General features: G+C 41.7%; 1 protein-coding gene across 1 annotated transcript in view; it reads left to right on the top strand.

The window, feature by feature from the left end:
* Window positions 1-18728, top strand: part of furina (furin (paired basic amino acid cleaving enzyme) a) — a 106343-nt gene extending 87615 nt beyond the window's left edge. The window contains exons 12-15 of the mRNA XM_085972426.1: window positions 3268-3447; window positions 5343-5467; window positions 6147-6272; window positions 11245-18728. Coding sequence (XP_085828552.1) covers window positions 3268-3447; window positions 5343-5467; window positions 6147-6272; window positions 11245-11813 — 1000 coding nt within the window. The 3' untranslated portion in view covers window positions 11814-18728. The remainder of the gene's footprint in view (window positions 1-3267; window positions 3448-5342; window positions 5468-6146; window positions 6273-11244) is intronic.
* Window positions 18729-19059: the final 331 nt, after the last annotated feature.

Here is a 19059-nt window from a genome sequence, read left to right as displayed (position 1 = left end):
CCTCACCGCTGCCCTGACGTCGGCACGCGAGCTGACTTGAGTTGTGCTGCCAGTTTTGTGGCCAAGAAGTGAAGTCACCAACTCGCGCATGACCCTGAGGCTTCATGATGTAAATGAATGTTTAGCCAAGTGGCATTTTCATTTTTTGAAAAAACTGTCTGACTATAAAGTTTATTCACGGAAGCCAAAAGAAATTGACAATTGGTACCTGATGTCTTTTGGTGCCGGGTATCCCATAATTAGGTTTCATGTGTCTGTGGATAACTGCTAGTTGTGCTGAATCAGGTCATGGAATGAATGGTCTTTTGTGGCGACAGGGTGTCTAACAGATCAGTTACCACAGGACTGTGGTTGTCGGTGTAGTAGCAAGGTTAAAGGCTGGTGTGTGAGCTCTGTGTGTATATTTTTTTTTAAAGCTACTGACTTGGCTGATAACCTGTTTCTAATGAAGGGACAATTGTCTATTACCTGTGTGCAATAGATCTGCCACGATTCTTGTTGCTTTTGCCAAAACACTTTTATTCAGGAATATTTTTTTTAAAAAAATGTAAACCTGAGCACTGGCTTTAATAGCCAGTCTATTATTTCTTTATTGCGAAACACTTTTCCCAGAAGCATTTTGACCATTTTACTAGCTTATTCTGCTCATTTAAATTATTCTGTCTGGAGTATTTGAATGTAAACTTTGGGTTCTATTGGATTAATCTGAAGGAGGAAAAAATATCAAATACTTTTTTTTAAGTCACTAAGCTGGAGAGTAGGTGAACGGCGAAGCCCAGGAAGATCCCAGGTTTGATACTTGGCCTGTGTCTCATTAGCAGATCTCATCCAAAACCCCTCAAATTAGGGAGGGGAAAATTGGCCAGGATTGCTGCTGCTGATGGTTATTCAGTGCCCCCCCCTGCCGAGAGGGTGCAATTATAGCGTGACATGTTTACGTGGCCCGTTTCCATTTATTAATGAGGACATAGGAATTTATAATGGAAATATAAAAATAGGGGCAGACTGTGTAACTTTGACTGGGGACTGAATTATGTCTGTGTGCCCCAGACTCTTACCCATTTCACCTGAAGACTACACTTGGTCTTGACTCTCCATGTGCAGCACCATGAGAGGGTGACTCGTAACCTAAGTTTATTTTATTCATTCACGGGCTGTGGGTGTCGCTGGCAAGGCCAGCATTTATTGCCCATCCCTAATTGCCCACGAAGGTGGTGGTGGTGGTGAATACAGCTGAGTGGCTTGCGAGGGCAGTTAAGAGTCAACCACGGATCATTAGTCGAGGCCTCTGGATTGCTAATTACCTCTATACCACCATACCCTTAACTCTGTTGTGCGATATATGAACCCAACGTCATTGTTTAAAATTTCGTTGTCCACTTTTTAAAGAGTGCCAGTGCATTAACATCTGTTAAAATAACATAATTTCATCAGATAAATTGTGTTTATACAGTAATATATCCGCACAATTTCTGGGCATATATGTAAATACATGCAGTGTGTGGAACATCAGATGCAGTAGTTGGGTGATGGTTTTGAAACCGCTATTCGCTCTTCTGCTGGATTTTGCCAGCAGATGTTTTGGTATCTGTGATATGGATAATCTAATCAGTATAATTTTCATTAAAAACGCATTAATCCAATTTGCAGTGTATGACTGAGCTACTGTTAGTGTCTTGGCAGGTGAAGCCTGGAGTCTTTACAGTAGATTATAATCATTAAAGCATGACGTCAATTGAAACGGCAAGTCAAGAATGTAGGAATATCCTCTTGAGAATTCAACGTAATGGGAATTTGATGACTGAGTTTGTAGCGTGGCTGTAGAAATAGGATAGGAAAGTTTAAATAAACTTACCTGCCTGTTCTATACATAATCATAATCAACTTTATTGTCATTGTTGGTGCACAAGTGCAGTACAACGAAATGTAGGCTTGCGGCTCCCGAGAGTGTACATTTAGATTTGGTTTTGTGTTTTGTGTTGACTCAGGCTGTGCACTATAACTCGGGAGTGAAGTTGGTTGGACCATTTTTTGTGGGGGATAGAGCCATACATCTTCAGCTTCGCACCATCTAGTATCGTTGCAACCAGTGCAAAGCAAACTTTTCAACTTAATTTTAAACTCTCCATGTTGACAAAGAGCTTACTGTCCTACAGGTCTGCTGGCTTCTGCAATCTAACTGTGGTTTGAGCCAGAAGTGATCGTGTACCACATACTTTCAGCAGTGATTTGGGGAATTTAATTTGCTTTATGTTACATGGAAATGTGTTTGCTTATATATTTTATCACTAATGGCTGTCTTAAGCTTTCCATTGACCAGATGTTTTGACTTGCTGATCAAAAGGCTACCAGCTGTATGTACTACTTCATCCTTAAGATGAAGAATATATGGCCAGCACCCCTGGTGTGCAGAATTCTTAACTACAAAACTTAGTGACTTGGGCAAGTGGCTTGTTGTAGTTGTCCCTCTGCCCGGGTCTCGCTTTTGGCATTCCTCTACCCTTTTCTTTATGCTTTCCACACTGGCCGTTCTGTCCTGCTCCCACTCGTCTGTGCAGTGAATGTGCTGCTACCGTTCTTGTTCTCTATGTTGGTGACTGCTACCTGCCTCCAGGACTGGAAGTAAAAATGCAGTATTCAAGCAGCAATTTACGCTAAACACAGTAAGTGAAGCAAAGACTTGCACTGTCGAGCACATCTCTCAAATGTTCCAAAGCACTTCATGTAGTGAGTTGATACTTAAGCCAGTTTGCACACAGCAAGGGGTGCATGTCAAGCTAATCTGTTTCTGGTGGTGTTTGGGGAGGGGATGTTGACTCGGACACTCCCTGCTGTTCTCGGAACAGTGTTGTGGGATCTTTTAAAGCCCACCTGAAACAACAGAGCAGACAGGTGGGATCTCTGTTTAACGGCTCATCTGAAGGATGACTCCTCTGACAATACGGCACTCTCCCCCAATATTGCACTAGTGTGTCAGCCTATGTGTTCAAGACTTACAGTGGGGCTTGAAACAACAACGGTCTGATGTTAATACAAGAGTTCTACCAGCAGGGCGAAGCTGAGATATGCAGGATTCAAGCTGGGATTTGCACCGCAGCAGATTGCTGGCCCTGCATAGGCCCTATGAGGCCCCGGGCCCCAACTGACTGATCTTGTTTATACTCTGCATGCTAATGGATGATTTAAATGGATATTGTGACACTTCATTTGCATATTTCACAGAGCTCAGGAATTTCTGCAGGTCTGATGTACAACTTATCTTTTTAGGGATATTGGTAAACGATTAGAGATACGGAAAAGGGTTGATGCGTGCCTTGAAAGTTCAAATTTTATCCAGTCCTTGGAACATGTGCAGGCAAGAATCACACTATCATACAACAGGCGTGGAGACTTGGCTATATACCTCACCAGCCCCATGGGGACAAGATCAACTCTTTTGGCACCAAGGTATGAAGTTTCTAATCACTCGGTGAAATCTGTAACTCAAAAGACATGAGAATAAATTGCACAAAAATTATGAATAATATCCTGTGAATAATGGAAATCAGCGCTCAATTCTATAATGTGTAGTGTTTTTTTTAAGTGTCTTTCTGTGTTTGACTCCATTTTGTTCATTTGTATCTGACCGAGAGGAGTTTGAAGTTCAATCTGTTGTAGTATTGCAACCTGGGGTGGGGGTGGCTGGATAACCCACTTTCTTCTCCCCTTTCCCCAAACATGGTCAATTAAGGCTCCGTGGAAGATAGTGGAGTGGGAGAGAATGATGTATTTGCTGAGAATGAACCATGAGAAATCCAGTCCCCAATCACTGGCTCGCTGCTGGTGGCTGGCATGTCTAAAGTTGCAAGCCAGTCACCTGGAGCATGCTCCATCCCACCTGACTAGGGTGAGCGTTGCTGGCACAACCAAAACTGACGAGGCAGTACACATGAGTACCACTCCCACTACCTTAATTCAGTCCCCACAGTCACTCTAAAGCTCGCTCACTGGCGCCATGTGTACCACACCTCATTTTACTAAATTATGTCACTGGGTTAGAAGCCAAGAACAATGGCAGCTGAAAAGTAAGTGACTGTACTGGTGTCGAGTCTGTGCTACTGTAAAGTATTTTGAAGAAGTCTTGCTAATGGAGCTTGCGTTTATAAATATGTTGTGAAATATTGGGCTGGTTTCCATTTTCCAGAAAATGCAGCTCTTTTTAAAAGCTCTGACTATTGCTGGAACCCTGTCTCTCTAGAAAGAAGTAAACATACAAATGTTGCTTAATTGAAACAAATAATCAGAGCAAGCCAATTATTTTGGTAATTTAAAATAAAAGAAATTTTAGCCTTCCCAGAGTGAAGGTGAGCTGAGTCATCCTGTTTATAGGAGTTTGACTTTTAGGGGAGGTGTTCAAGGAGGGTAAATCTGATATGTGGGATCCTTGTGATTAAGGAGTTTCTGGCCTACATCCCATTTTGTCAGAGTAAATAGAGCAAGTTATTGGACCGAGCACTGCAGGGGCAATCTTGAGAGTCTTTCTATCAATGTTTTGTAGAGAGTAAACTTGAATCTACTTGTTGATGTGGAGCCCGCGCTTTAATTACTGTAGCATTTGGCCTCTGATACGAGGGACCATGACTTACAGTCCTTGATTCTTACCTCCTGGACTTGCAAGGACAGAAGGAGGCTACAGCACTGCCCTAAATTCTTGCTCAATGGGATCTAGGAGCTGGATTTCAGGAGATCACAATTACACCCGTTCTGTCCCTGTCCATTACTCAGCAATAGAGCGATAGCAAAATACTGCGGATGCTGGAGATCCGGAAAAACTCCGCAGGCCAGGGCAGCTTCTGTGGAGAGAGAAACCGAGTTAATGTTTCAGGTCGAAGACCTTTCGTCAGAACTGGGGAAAAAAGCAGGAAATGGAAAGCAAGTTTAGGGGCTGGGAAAAGGGGGAGGGGGAGGGGATGACCCCTCCTTTTCCCAGCCCCTAAGCTTGCTTTCCATTTCCTGCTTTTTTCCAGTTCTGATGAAAGGTCTTCGACCTGAAACATTAACTCGGTTTCTCTCTCCACAGAAGCTGCCCTGGCCTGCTGAGTTTTACTCCGCAATAGAGCATAGACTTTACCCGTTGTATGTGGAATGCTGATTTTTGCATGGTGAGGAGTAAAATTGGGAGGGGATATGAAGCATTGCATAGTATACTTTCAAAAGTGAAATAATGAATGCATACAATTATTTAAAAAACAATTTATTTCCTTTGGGGCAGAGAAAAAAGAAAATAATGCCATTGGTATTTTGGGATGAAAGAACCATAAGGGCTTGTACTAATTTACAATTGTGTTTTTTATCTCCTGCAGACAGCGTGATTACTCATCTGAGGGATTTACTGACTGGGCATTCATGACTACACATTCATGGGATGAAAATCCATCAGGAGAATGGGTTCTGGAATTGGAGAATACGTCTGGTGCAAATAATTATGGTTTGTGTTTCCAAAATTGGCATTAAATAACCTAGTCTAAAAACCCCATCCCCAATGGCCATGTGTGAATCATAGGAATTGCAGTACAGAAGGAGGCGATTGTGCCTGTTGGAACAGCTACTGTAATCCCTCTTCTCTACTTTCCCCATACCCTTTAATATTCTTTTCCAATATGTAGTTCACTTTTAGATAATCTTGTTTCTGCCTCAATAGCCACTTGTGGTACATTTCATGTCCTAATGATACTCCATGTGAAAACATCTCTCCAACTACCTCCTTCATTCACCTAGTGATGATCTTCAATCTATACCCCCATGTTGCTGACTCACCAACCAGCAGAAACAATCTTTCACTGTTTACCCCCTTTAAACCCTTCATAGTTTTCAAAACTAGTTTGATCTGGATCCAGACAAGAAAAGATAGCTTAATGTTTGTGGTGACCCTTCATGGAAAATGTTCTATTAAAGGGCCACACCCAAACTGGTCTCTCCTCTTCGCCTGCTGTCTTCCAGATGCTGACTCGGCCTGATCTGTATTTTCAAAAAATTGAAGTGTCTTTGCACTCTATCTCTTGTCGTTTTATTCCAGCCCTAGTTGTCACTGTTTAACGTGCCTGCTTCTAACAATGTGTAGCAGAATTTTTTGTAATACAGAAACGTGCGTTCGTTTATCTATTCAGGCACCCTCCGACAGTTCACACTGGTTCTGTATGGTACGGCACCGGCTAACCACAGCCAGCTGAAATTGACCAACGTCTCGCTACCCGCCAACTGCAAGACACTGAACTCTCAGCAAGTGTGTGCGGGTGAGTAAGCAAAAAAAAGCAGAGGATTGAATTTAGCAAGAGCGATGGAGTTTTCTGTCTCTGAGCGCCCTCTACAAGCAGGAACTGGCAAATAATTACAAATATATATTAAGAAAAGCTTTAAGCTGTCCCCCACCCCCCCAAAAAAAAACACGGTATTACAGAACGAATATCTAATGGATATTTGTATAGTGCTAAACACAGCAGAAAGTTAAATAATTCTGACTCCAGGGGAGAGCAGTTCCAGATTTGGTTTGTGCTCCTATTTTTAATTGTTGGCTTTTTAAATATATCCGGAATTAAATGACTAATGAATGGAAATTCTTTCAAATTAATTCTATGAAATTGACATAACTTTGGACAGAGTTTAGTGAAGACTTTCTGTAAAGTTACCAGCCTGAATGACTAGTGGTAACCTTCGGTGGTTAGTAGACGCTTATAGTGGCACCTCACTCACATTGGCTGCCGAGTTGTGAATTGTTTTTGCTTGGGCTTTTATGTTGTGTCTTGCACAAATTACGTGTTGCGCCTCAGTCGTTCAGAGGTCATCTTGCACCGTCATTGGCCTATCTGTTGCAGGCTGACTGACTGACTGGTGCTGACGCTCCCCATGTAAAGAGGCCTTTGCATACCTGGTTGTAAAAAGCCAAGAATGGAGTTTTGTGGAGTGATTGGGGGTGAAGGGAAAGGATAAAAAAGAAAAGACCATTTATTAATAAACTCTAATTTGAGGTTATGCTCTGTATAGTTCTGAAAGATTTACAAGTATTAAATCTTAAAAGTGCCAGTATCAGCATTTGTGCTAACTGGGTTAAATTACTACTAGAATTTGGACCTTTCGTCCCATAGAGCGTACTGTAATACTTGACTCTAAGATTAGAAACCAACGCATCAGATTATATAGTTATGTTAACCTTGCAGTCATTGCCATGTTATGTCGCGTAAGCAATGATTTTTTTTTTTTTAATTATTTGTTCATGGGATGTGGCCGTCGCTGGCAAGGCCAGCATTTAAATGTTAAATCAGTTCATTAGTGTTTTAGCTTTTAGAATTTTTCTTAACAAAATCTAGGTGAAAGGCCACGGTTCAATGCTGAACACTGACTTGACAAAGACTTGAGAAAATAAGGTCACTTGAGAACTAGTAATTAGATGACTCCAAGTTTGGAAAGAAAGGAAGGGAGGCTGAAGTAGGTGTGAAGTTTAACGTGCTTTCCCAGGATCAGACGGCTGTGAGTAAAAAGAATATGTATTTGCAGCTTTGGAGGAGCAAGACCGGAAAGTTCAGAGGAATCATGGCCATAGTATTGACTAGAGACACAGATAGACAAGAAAAGCTGCCCCTGGGTGTGGAGGGTGATTAGAGGCTGTAGTACAGAATAAAGTCAAGTCAACTGAACCAAACAAGATATTTGATGGACAGATGGTTGGAACTCTTGAGAATCTGGGCTTTGGTTTGAAGAGTAGCAGTCATTGGGCAAGAACGGCACAGGGAAAGTTGTGATATTGGTGGGTTTTATATGAAAGAGGCTTAGACGTGAATCCTTCCGTGAAGCACTAACTGCAAGATATGAACTGTTTTGAGGGGATAGAATTGGCCGGGAGTAGAGGTCATTGGTGCACAGTGGAACTGGGCAGTTTCACATTCAGGCTGTATTAATTCTTATGATTGACCAATACAGGTGCCAAATCACTGCCAGTGTTACATGCACAGTACTGCTAGGCTACACAAGTAATTGTTATTTTTATAGTGGCTTGGTAGAACCACAACCTAAATGCACTTCGATTACTAACTGGCTGTGACAACTTCATTACAGTGAATACTAATGCATTTTTGCAGGGTTTCTTGCATGATGTTAGAACTGATATTTGCTTTAGCTTTAACAGTCTGTCAGTCAGAAGGGAAATGGCTCTTTGCTCTCTCAAAGTGAGCTCTGCTTGTACACTTTCAGTAAAGTGACTCCCTTTCTCCATGATCTGTCACTGGTCTCTCGGGGATAAATTGGCACAGTGTGTGTTTGCTGACCAGGCTCAATGTGATTTGAGCTCTCCAGATCCCGATGACTTGTTACCAACTTTATGACCAAATACCAACATCTTATGTTGGTTAAAGAAAGGGAGAGGGAGTTGTGTTTATAGGCACACACACACCTTTATCCCCCATTTCTCAAAATGTGTGTTGGACTATTGATATGTTTAAAATCTTAAACTTTTAGCCCCTTGATGGCTTAGTGGGTAAATGCAGTTCATTCAGATCAGATTGTCCAGGTTCCATCCCTGGTCTGTGTTCAGTTAGCTGGACAGCAATAGGGATGCTGCAATTGAGGTCCACATCTCTGGGCTAGGGCGGGGGGGAAATCAGGCAGGATTCCCGCCCCTGGTTAATCTCCAATGACTCCTGCATGTTGACACCGTGTGAAGACGGGAGTGAGCTCCGCTGAAGTGCTCTGCATGGTTGAATAACCTGCCAGCATTCAGTGTCTCAGCGCTCACACAATGAATGGCTCCTTGGGTAGACACCAGAAGGGCCTGTGTTTGCTAAGTTTTAGCAATTGAAGCAGGCACCTGGATTTTATCACAAGAAAATAATTGGGAAATGCTTTGAAAAACTTCAAAGTTTGTTTTTAATTTATGCACCCTGTTGAGCATTTTAAAAGGCTCCTGTCTACCGAACAGGTTGCAGATACAGCCCGCTCCGTTTTGTAAATTTATCATTCGTTATAACCTGCTTGCTAAACGGTTTGGAAACAATGCCTCAGCTTTGTTTTGAATTGAATTTTAAAGCACACAGGTTATCTGCTTTTTGATCCATTTTATGTAGTTTTTAGTGAAAAGGGAATCTGGTGTTTTGATTTCCTTTTGAGCCATGTTTCAACGGGGAACTTTTTAATAGGTGGTTTTTTTTTTTTTTTTAATGTTTATGGGTTTCTTTGAAGCTCACAGGTTATTTTCTCATTTTAATTTGTCTTGGAGTTTTTTTATAATATGTTTCACATTTTTACCCTTTTTTCCCTACTGTCGATTTTAAAAATAGAGTAGGAGATTGATTCTTATTCAATGATTTCTTGTAAAATGGAAAAACTGCAAATGTGGGAAATCTGGAATGAAAACAAAATCCAGTTACTGCACACCAAGAGAAGATAGGTTAAGACATCGGGTGCAGACCCTGCATCAGAAGTTCTGACTAAGGGTTTCCGTCTGAATGTTAATCCTTTTCCCTTTTCCTATAATAATGGACCCTCTAAATATTTCCAGTGCTTTTTAAATTTCATGCCTCAAGGTCAGTGAGCTTACTAAATTGCTGGATTGAGAATTGGTTGTGTCCAGCTTCACAAGGACTGTTGGATGAAGTCTCCCCAAATTAGTTTTATTTTAAATTTTGTTTTCTTTCTGGTTTTTATTTGAAACTAAAATATGTATTTGCCCTGGTTTGTCGCTGGTGCTCCAGCGCCACATTTGCAAATGTAGAACAAGCTGCTAGTACTGTTACCAAGCTCATTTGGTACACCATTGGATTTCTTGCTTGTGCTCATAGTAAGTTCAAGACTAAATGTTGGCATGTATCTCGAGGGGGTTGGAATTCAAAAGTATATTCAACAGTTTGGGTTGGATCCCATTTGGACTGCTCTGTTCAGTTTTGGGCACCAAACCTCAGGAAAGATATTTTCCTTGGAAGGGTACACTGCAAATTCACCAGAATGACACGTGCTTAAAAGGTTAAATTATGAGGACAGGTTGTAAAAACTTGGCTTGTATTCCTTTTGAGTTTAGAAGATTGATCTAATTGAAGGGTTTAAACTGATCGCGGTTCAAGAGGGTCGAAACTATTTCTCCTGGTGGGGGAATCCTGAACAAGAAGGCATAATCTTAAAATTAGAGCTAGGCTACTTGGGAGTGAAATCAGGGAGTACTTCTTCAAAGGATAGTGAAAATCTGGAACTTGTCCCAATAGGCTGGTTGCTGGGATAATTGGAGCTATTAAAACTGAGCTATAGATTTTTGTTAGGTAAGCGTATCAAGGTATATGGAACAAAGGCAGGTAAATATATGGAACAAAGGCAGGTAAATAAATTTGAGGTACAGATCAACCATAATCTAATTGAATGGCAAAACAGGTTTGTGGGGCTGAATGGCCTCCTCCTGTTCCTGTATTTGCTATGTTAAACTGCAATCTAAATTGGATTTGACATGAGTTCCCTGAATATTAACCTTAAAGTGGCCCATTGTTGTTGACAACGTACAGAGTCTCCAGGATCTGTCTTGTTGCTCGCTGATGGCTTCAGATGGACTACTCAATTTGAATAAGATAAGCAAAAAATACTTTTCTAAAAATAACTGGGAAAAATTAAAGCCCTACTAAAAACATTTATATATACACATAAAACCAACAAGATGCTTGTGTTGAATTGAATGCCTTGGCGCCTTCCTCAACCCCTGTAATAGCAATAATCTGGGTATATTGTATTGAAACTGGCTTTTAACCCCGTATGTAGTGTGATACAAAGAACCCACCCAGTACCATAATGGATTTTAGACTAAAATGCTTCATTTTTGTTGCTCCTAATTCATTACCTCAAACTGCATTCTCCTCTGTCACCAGTACTTCACCCTCATTATACTGCTTTAAATGTTCTCTGCAGACTCAACCGAAGTTTGTACGGTCAAAATCTCTAATTGTTTGTTTACTGTTTAAGTGAACACAGTAAAAGTATGTATGGAGTCTTGTTTAAAATATTATACAGACTCCTCAAACTTTCAGTCTGTTAAACCAAAGTTAATCTCACCATCTGTGACTGAGCCACTTGGATCTTGTTTTAGAACTTCAATCCAATCTAACCTTAAATGATGGGAGTGTTTTATACCGTGGCAGAATCCCTTTGCCTTCTCTGTTTAGAGCCTCACTATAGCTGAAGAGTCATCACTGCTGAAATTGTTCCTGAAGTATTTGTTTCTCTCCTATTCTGTCTTCTCAGAATGTGAAGGTATATTTTTTCTGCATCAGCAAAGCTGTGTGGAAAAATGTCCCCCGGGCTTTTATAAAGGACTCATCGAAAGCCCCATGGAAAACGCCGTTGAATCTCTGCAAGTGTTGGCCTGCCTTCCTTGTCATGCTTCTTGCCGCACGTGTAACGGGTTTACTGCCAATCGCTGCCTTTCCTGCCTCCCTCACTCGCACTACAATGAAATTGAGCTGAGCTGCTCACCCCAGATGCAAGTCAGCAGGGAATCGCCCCTGGAGGATGAGGAAGTTGTTGAACCGCTCACCAAGTCGCATATACCTGTCTGGTTTGCGTTGACCATCTGTGCCTTCATTATAATGGTATTTTTTATAATATTTATAGTTCTTCAGGTCCGGTCAGGATTCCAGTTCAGCAAAGTCAAAGTCTACACGCTACAAAACGGCAAAGAGATTATATCTTACAAAGGAATTTCTGACACCTGGAAGGACGGGGATTTATCCGAATCGGATTGTGAAGAATTTGATGTTGAGGGCCAATGTGAGAGAATGGCATTTATAAAGAAAATACAAAGTGTCCTCTAATATTCCTCTTTTCAAATGTTCCATCCCGTTGCTAATGAAGGGTTATGTGTGTCTCATTTTCATGGACTTCAGGGAAAGGTGTCTTTAGGGGACAAGAAATCCACACACCCACTTTTATCTGGAAGGTGGGTATTTGAAGTGATGTTGGACACAGTCCCTTGTATCTGAACTGTTGACAATACTGGAAATTGGGCATTTTTCACAGCTCTTAACTGAGGTACGTTGGTGACTTCAGTTCCCAGCAAAACCTGGTCAGGGCCATCGAATGGTAAAGTGGAATGGAATGGTTTTTTTTTACAATTCAATGAAATCAGTAATGATGGAAATTTTATGACTCCCAAAATTATCTGTGTCCAAAATTGAAATGTAAATTTACATCATTTAATTGTGAGGAACTTGAAATTGCAGTTTAGAAGACCTTCAGAAAATTATTTTAATCACAACATGATTGAAGGGAGCCGAAGCCTTACTGATGTTTAGTAAAGTGTCATAACCTGTTTTTGTGTTGTAGCAGTAGCGTTGGTTTCAAGGGCTACCATTTTTGCACTTTAAAATTATTTTTTTTTTTTAAATTCCACCCTTATAACACTTACTGAACTCTAACTGAAGTTTGGATTAATTAAAAAAAATTCTCTCCATGAATTCTGATGCATTGGGTGGATCTCCTCCCAGTGTGGTGCTGAGGCATTCAGACCAGTAAGCTCCCAGATTCAATCCCTAGTCTGCACTGAGTTAGGGTGCTGTGTGGGGGGGAGGGGGGGGGTGGTTGCTAGGGAGGGAAACAAATCCAGCAGAGTTCCTCCTGCTGAAAGTGTGCATGTGGATGTCTTGAGTCAAGTTTGGGCTTGCCATGAAGACCTGCCTGGCTGACTAACCTGATAATACTTCCTATCGAAAGACAGATACGAAGATTGGCCCTTGGGTGAGGTAGCGACAGGCTGACAGCACCTGTGGAACAGCCACCCAGCAACAGTCAGCAACTTCAGGAGAGGAAAGAAGTAAAAATAAAATTAGGTTCTTCGGCAAGAACTTCACCTTTCCAGAGCAGATTGGACTCTCAATTTTGGGGCAAATAAAATAATTAGACGTTGAAGACGAACCACACTATATAGTAGAGTTTTATATTTGTTGTATGCTCGATCTAAACAACTCACTTGTGACCCAGTTGTTTACGAGCTATGGAGTTCCAGCAGAGAACTGGTAATGTAGTGCACGATATACTTTCGTACTTGCGACCCGGGCTCAAATCCAGGCTAGACTGATGGGGCAAAGGTCTCCTGCCTGCCAGCTGTAAGGATCCCATGCATAGGATCCTAAATAACATGAGGCCTAAAGCACAAAACCTCCCACTGAATTGGTGCTCTCACCGTGACCGACCAGAGGATGGTGCAGGAAATGGAAAAGTCTCATTTTAGTGCAGTAGAGAGGGCTTACCTGGCCCAACTAATTCCCGAGCAGTAACACCACTTCGGGCACAAAAGATGCCCCCTAAGTAGTATAAATATTTATTGCACACCACAAGTTACTGAGCTGTTAATGCAACCCACCTTAATAGCACTTTGTATAGTTGCCAGAATTCCTGCTCCTACTTAACACTGCGTCATTTTCAAATAGTGCCATGTTACTTTAACCAAAGGAATTCGCTATAAGCGCACTGTATATTGTCAGGGAAACCTGATCAGGAAATGCTGTCACAGCTGGCCAGTAAAGCAGAGCAAATTGAACAGGCTGAAATTGGGCACTAAATGTGATTTTTAATATTGATTCACATTTTCTTATTAACGAGTACTGTCTGTTGCAATAAGTTTGGTATCCAGGAATTGTAGGTACACAAGTACTTTTGTTGAACCATATTTTTCTAAATATGCACCAAGGAGTAGTATTTAGGCATCTCTGCATTTTAAAGAAAATATTACTGATGGAATGGGTGACCCAGTGGGTTAGACAGTGTCCTTTCACTCTGCCACTTGAGCCCAAATCTAGCCCAGGCTGATGGGATCGCAGTCTCCTATCTGGTTGTAAGGGCCTTAATTGAAAGGAGTCTTGATTTAATTCCGAGTGGACACAGACCCAAGGTGCTAAATTGGCAATCTCATTTTAAAGGTCACGCTGGCGTGGGAAATGGGGGGAAAATGTCATACTGCTATAGTAGGCGGTGGTGTTCTGTAGCCGAGGCCAATTGAAGGGACAGTGTGAAGCGAGCTTTACTCTGTATCTGACCCGTGCTGTACCTGCCCTGGAGTGTTTGATGGGACAGTGTAGAGGGAGCTTTACTCTGTATCTGACCCGTGCTGTACCTGCCCTGGGAGTGTTTGATGGGACAGTGTAGAGGGAGCTTTACTCTGTATCTGACCCGTGCTGTACCTGCCCTGGAGTGTTTGATGGGACAGTGTAGAGGGAGCTTTACTCTGTATCTAACCCGTGCTGTACCTGCCCTGGGAGTGTTTGATGGGACAGTGTAGAGGGAGCTTTACTCTATCTGACCCGTGCTGTACCTGCCCTGGGAGTGTTTGATGGGACAGTGTAGAGGGACCTTTACTCTGTATCTAACCCGTGCTGTACCCGCCGTGGGAGTGTTTGATGCTGACAAAGACTATCTAAAATGGAAAGTGTTCCATTTCCAAGCACCAACATTCCTCCCCGTTATGAACATGAAATTGACCGGAGCATGCCTGCTGCTGCAGGAATCTGGACACTAGCAGAGTTACAAAACAAAACCTTGGACAGGGCCTGTTCTGAACCGTTTTATAGTTTCCACCCTCTGGCCAGTGCGGCTACCTCCTTAGTCACTTCAATTTTATTTTTTCCCTTTTACCATTCGTGCCTCCTGACCCAAGATAATCTGCTGTGCTGAAATTTATGGCTATTAGCTGTGAAAAATGTTTATCTTCTCTGCTGTATGTCTGTCTGTAAGAAAATACAATGAGCACAAAACATCATTCGGGTGGGGGGAATGTTGTCTTTTTCCCCAAGTGGGGGTATTAAACTGAAATGGGGGTTCAGGACTTTGGGACAAAAAAAACCTTCAGACCATTGGATCCCTCTCGGGGCGATTCACTGATTACATCCAGATTTCCTGGAATGCAGCAGGGCAACTGTCTCAGAAGAATCGCGTTATAAAATTGCATTATTCTTGGTTCTATAATGCATCAGCAATTATGGATAAAAATGTTAAGCATTGAACATTTGAAAGAAAAGCTCGAAGGTTGGTCAGAGAATAATACTCACAACTTTGTTGGATCTGCTATAGATGTGTATTTCTGTACCCCATCAAACGATCCATTTGCTCTATATTTGGAAGTGGGCTACTGATCCTTTTTTATTCCCAATTGGTTTGTCACTAGGCTTATTTAGCATAATGGCACTAATACACTACAGAAAAAAATCAAACTTAAACCAGCACATCCGTGCTGTGCCATATTCATCACCTCAGATTGCTCCCACCTCTTGCCCAGCCAGTGGCAAACTTGTTCCCTTTAGTACCCTTTAGTACTTCATCCTAGTGTTGCAGAAATGCTCTCCCTGGAACACCCAAATCTAGAAGGACAGAATCTATGTTTAATGCACAGGTAGGTGGGTTTTTCCCCTCACGGTTCAAGTGGACATATATCAACATTTCTCTCTCACTTGCTGCTGCACTTCACCAAAATCCTAGTGGGAAAATGATGCCTTCACACAACTTCATATTACTCATGTTGAGTTATAACAGTGTAAATGTTGAGTTACTGGTTTCACCTGAATTAATAGGGCAGGAGACTGATTTCAAACTTGTCAAGTGTAGAGATTGGGGGGCCCGGGAGTGGCAGGGTGGAATGCATTGTTGGCTTCAGCCAAAATTGAAAGCAGAATATCATCTTGCCAGTGGATAGGTAGAATTTGGGTGAATTTTAAAAGTTGAAAATACTCTTTTTAAAACAGGATGTAGAAGTATACAGTGGTGCATGTTGGGGGGAACTTAATTTTGTTCTGCAGGATAACTTGCTAAATGGGAGTGATGTCTTCAGTGAAGCATTGTGCTTGTATCACAGCCTTGCACAAAGTTCTAACAAGCCATGTGAAATGGAGAGAGAGATTCTGTTGGACCTCATTTGAAATTACCATTACCCATGAACTGTGTGATCGAAGCCCTATCCTTGATTATAACATTCTTTTTGATTGGCCTCGGTACTCCTGCATTAGGGAAGCTGCAAAGTCTGTCGTGGTCCCTGCTCCTGATTGTTGCCCAGTGACCCCTGCTAGAAAGAGCACGTGTGGGGGTGTCTGGTAAGGATGGGTCTGGACTTACCTGTGATGCTCTCTACTGCTGAAAACCTGCTGACTTTCACTAGGCTTTCGTATGGAGAAGGGCCACCTAGGTGAACCAACCTTCGTAGAATCATACCTCATTAAGAATTGACACATTCAGGAGATGAGGGGAGAAAAATTACAATGAGGGGAAAAAAGTCACCACTTTGACACTGTGCAAACCATGTTGAGCAGTTGGGGGGTTTAAATATTTAAAGTTTTTCAGATGAAATGATTAGAATGTTCCCTATCAATCAAAGTCAATCGGGCCTGAGTATGGAAGTTATGGTCTGGACTCTATACCCCTGAGGATGTCGTGTGTAGTGTAACAACCTTGCTAACATAAGTCATGATTGTGTCAACTATTGACTTTGCACTATTTTAATATGCACAATATTCTCTTCCCTTCTATTATTGTGAATCTGGAGCACTAAAACAGTGGTGCAAAAGCATTACTGAAATCCCAATTGTTAAGCAGTGCTGGTTCAGTGTGGCTTCTTTGAACTTGTGTAAAGTGATGGCACCATGTGACTTTTATTTTAATAAAGCAATATGATTGTGGGCCTTGGTGGGGGCAGGTATATGATTGTCAATCAATGAATTTATGAAAAGTAATTGTAAATAATTGTAATATATATATTATTATAAACCATGATTTGATAATATGCAACCTCTTAATGTGTAAAGGAATCGAGCAGTATGTATGCGTCCATCAGGGGAATCCTGAGCTGAGTTGATTGTCCCGGTGCTTTGTTGGATGAGGCGAGGAAATGACTGCCTACGCTACTACTATGTTTTTGCAGTGCATTGTGGGATATTGGGGATGGGGGGTGGAGGGAAGGGGACGCAGAGCTATACTTAAAATGGTGTTGCATTGTAGCAGTCTGCTCTTGTACGGGTGATTCTCGAATCCTTGTACAAGTCTTTATACCCAAGTTCCGTTCCTACCTGTGCTGCACCTGATCGCTTGGTTTGGTGCCGTGTTTCTCTTTCCTCTAAAGCACGGCCATTTTACAAATAATTTGGTGTGCTCTGGACTGAGAAAGGAGGGGATAATCTTGCCTGTTGCACCATTAAAAGTGACTAATTTAGACTCTCTGATTTGTTCGTCCATTCCCAAAACACCTTTTCACTGTTGAATCGCTCCAAGTTCCCATGTTTGTCAACGCACTTTAGACTGACTCTTTTTGCTGAACCCTGGATGGTTTACCCCACAAATCAGCACTATTCTGTGGTATTTGTTCCAGCATTTGGTGTTCCTACCCCCACTGTGTTAAAACACAAACCAAATTTTTTTTGTTGCAAGGCTGGGGGAAATAGCTGGTAAAATAGCTTAATACTGTTCTGGGTGTTTTTTTTTTGAAGAAATTATTAGCACACTATCGTACAAATAAAATTGAGGTTGAAGACATCAATCTGGTCATTTTGATCCTTTTGCACAACTCTTAATGGTGACAGTTTACTGTGCAAAAACTCTAAATGAATAGCCGTAGTTACCCCAGAGTACCAGGGGCGCGCTCATTGATTTGTTGGCAATGTGCTGGTAGTCATTAGTTTCATGCATTCCCGGTGATCGATCAGTCATGATTGAGCTTTGTTCTAACTCGGTAAAAACAAAGTTGCAGAAGTGTTTGCACATTTTGAGATTAAGTGTAGTGGTAGTTCACAATAAATGACGACACTTCAGTGGGTTATGATGATCTCCTCTTCCCCTTCTTCCCTCTCCTTATAATGTGTAGCTGCATTGCACTAATGTATTATCATTCCAAATCTTGTCTTATGCATTAACTGTAGTGCCCAGAAACCATTCACACAGTCAAATCTTTAATTGAAATGCTACTTAGGAGATTCTCCCAAGGGCTTGGTGAGTAAAAGCATTCTGCAGGGTAGCAATGAGCCATACAGACTAGGAGGTCCTATGTTTGATTCTCAGTCTGAGCTGAGTCAGCTAGTTCCAGGCAAGGTGGAACTACAGTTGGCCTTCATGCCCCTGAGGTTGGTGGTGAAATTAGGAGTGGAAATCAGAGTCCCTGCGCCAGTTGCTATCCAGTGACTTCTGTTGCAAAAATGCACGTGTGGATGACGATTTAGGAGTGCATCAAACTTATTGTGATGCCTGCTGTTGTCAAATAGCCTATCAACGCACTTTGCCTAAGCTTGCACCTGAAGACATTTGTCAAAAGACTGGAGAGCAGCTAGCACCCATGGAAACGTTCCCTAGTGAGTCAAGCCTTTGGGAGAGATGGGGAGAAAATTGGGGAGAAGGTGGTCGAGGAGAGGGGGTGGGGGGAGGCAGAGGAGAGAAATGTGCAGCACCCAAAACCATTCACAAACATTAAATTGAAAGGGCTACATAAACTCTGTTGCAGTCTTATTCCACAGTGCAATGCACTAAACCACGAGATGCTGGCTGCTTGCTGTGATGTGAAGTCCTATTGCTATAATGCTGATATTGTGGATGATTTACTAAGATAAGTGAACAGACATATTTTTGTACAATATTATATAGTGCACAGTAATTTTCTTGTAATATAAAAATGGCTTAAAACAAATTACTCATTATTATTTAATGGATGTGGAAATATTGTCATAGATCTACTTAAAGAAATTAAAGACTGTTTCAAAGCAAAACGATGTTGTATTTTCTTTCTCTCTAACCTATGTGATGAAAGTCAAAACTTTTCAGGAAGATGTTTTAAGTCTTTTTGCAGATGATTGACCAGCTATGTTTTTTAAGTCGGTGCTTTGTAATGAAAGTTACAGTTATGACTGCACTACAGCTCAGTCGAGACAACTGGTGTAGCGGGAGCTCCTGTGTTGCCACATTGCACCGATCTTGAGGGGTTGGGCTATGGGATGGTGGTGTTGTGATTCCTTGGAGCATAGTGTGTTGATTATATAAGGCAAAACTTAGAAGGCTCTGTGAAGAGAGCGAGGTAGACAGCCAACTTATTAAATATAC

This window comes from Somniosus microcephalus, chromosome 32 (genome assembly GCF_052327205.1).
Source record: "Somniosus microcephalus isolate GS21.2 chromosome 32, FLI_Smic_1.0, whole genome shotgun sequence".
In the NCBI taxonomy this organism is placed as follows: domain Eukaryota; kingdom Metazoa; phylum Chordata; class Chondrichthyes; order Squaliformes; family Somniosidae; genus Somniosus; species Somniosus microcephalus.
The sequence above is the reverse complement of the archived record's forward strand: the minus strand, read 5'-3'. Positions and strand labels throughout refer to the sequence as shown.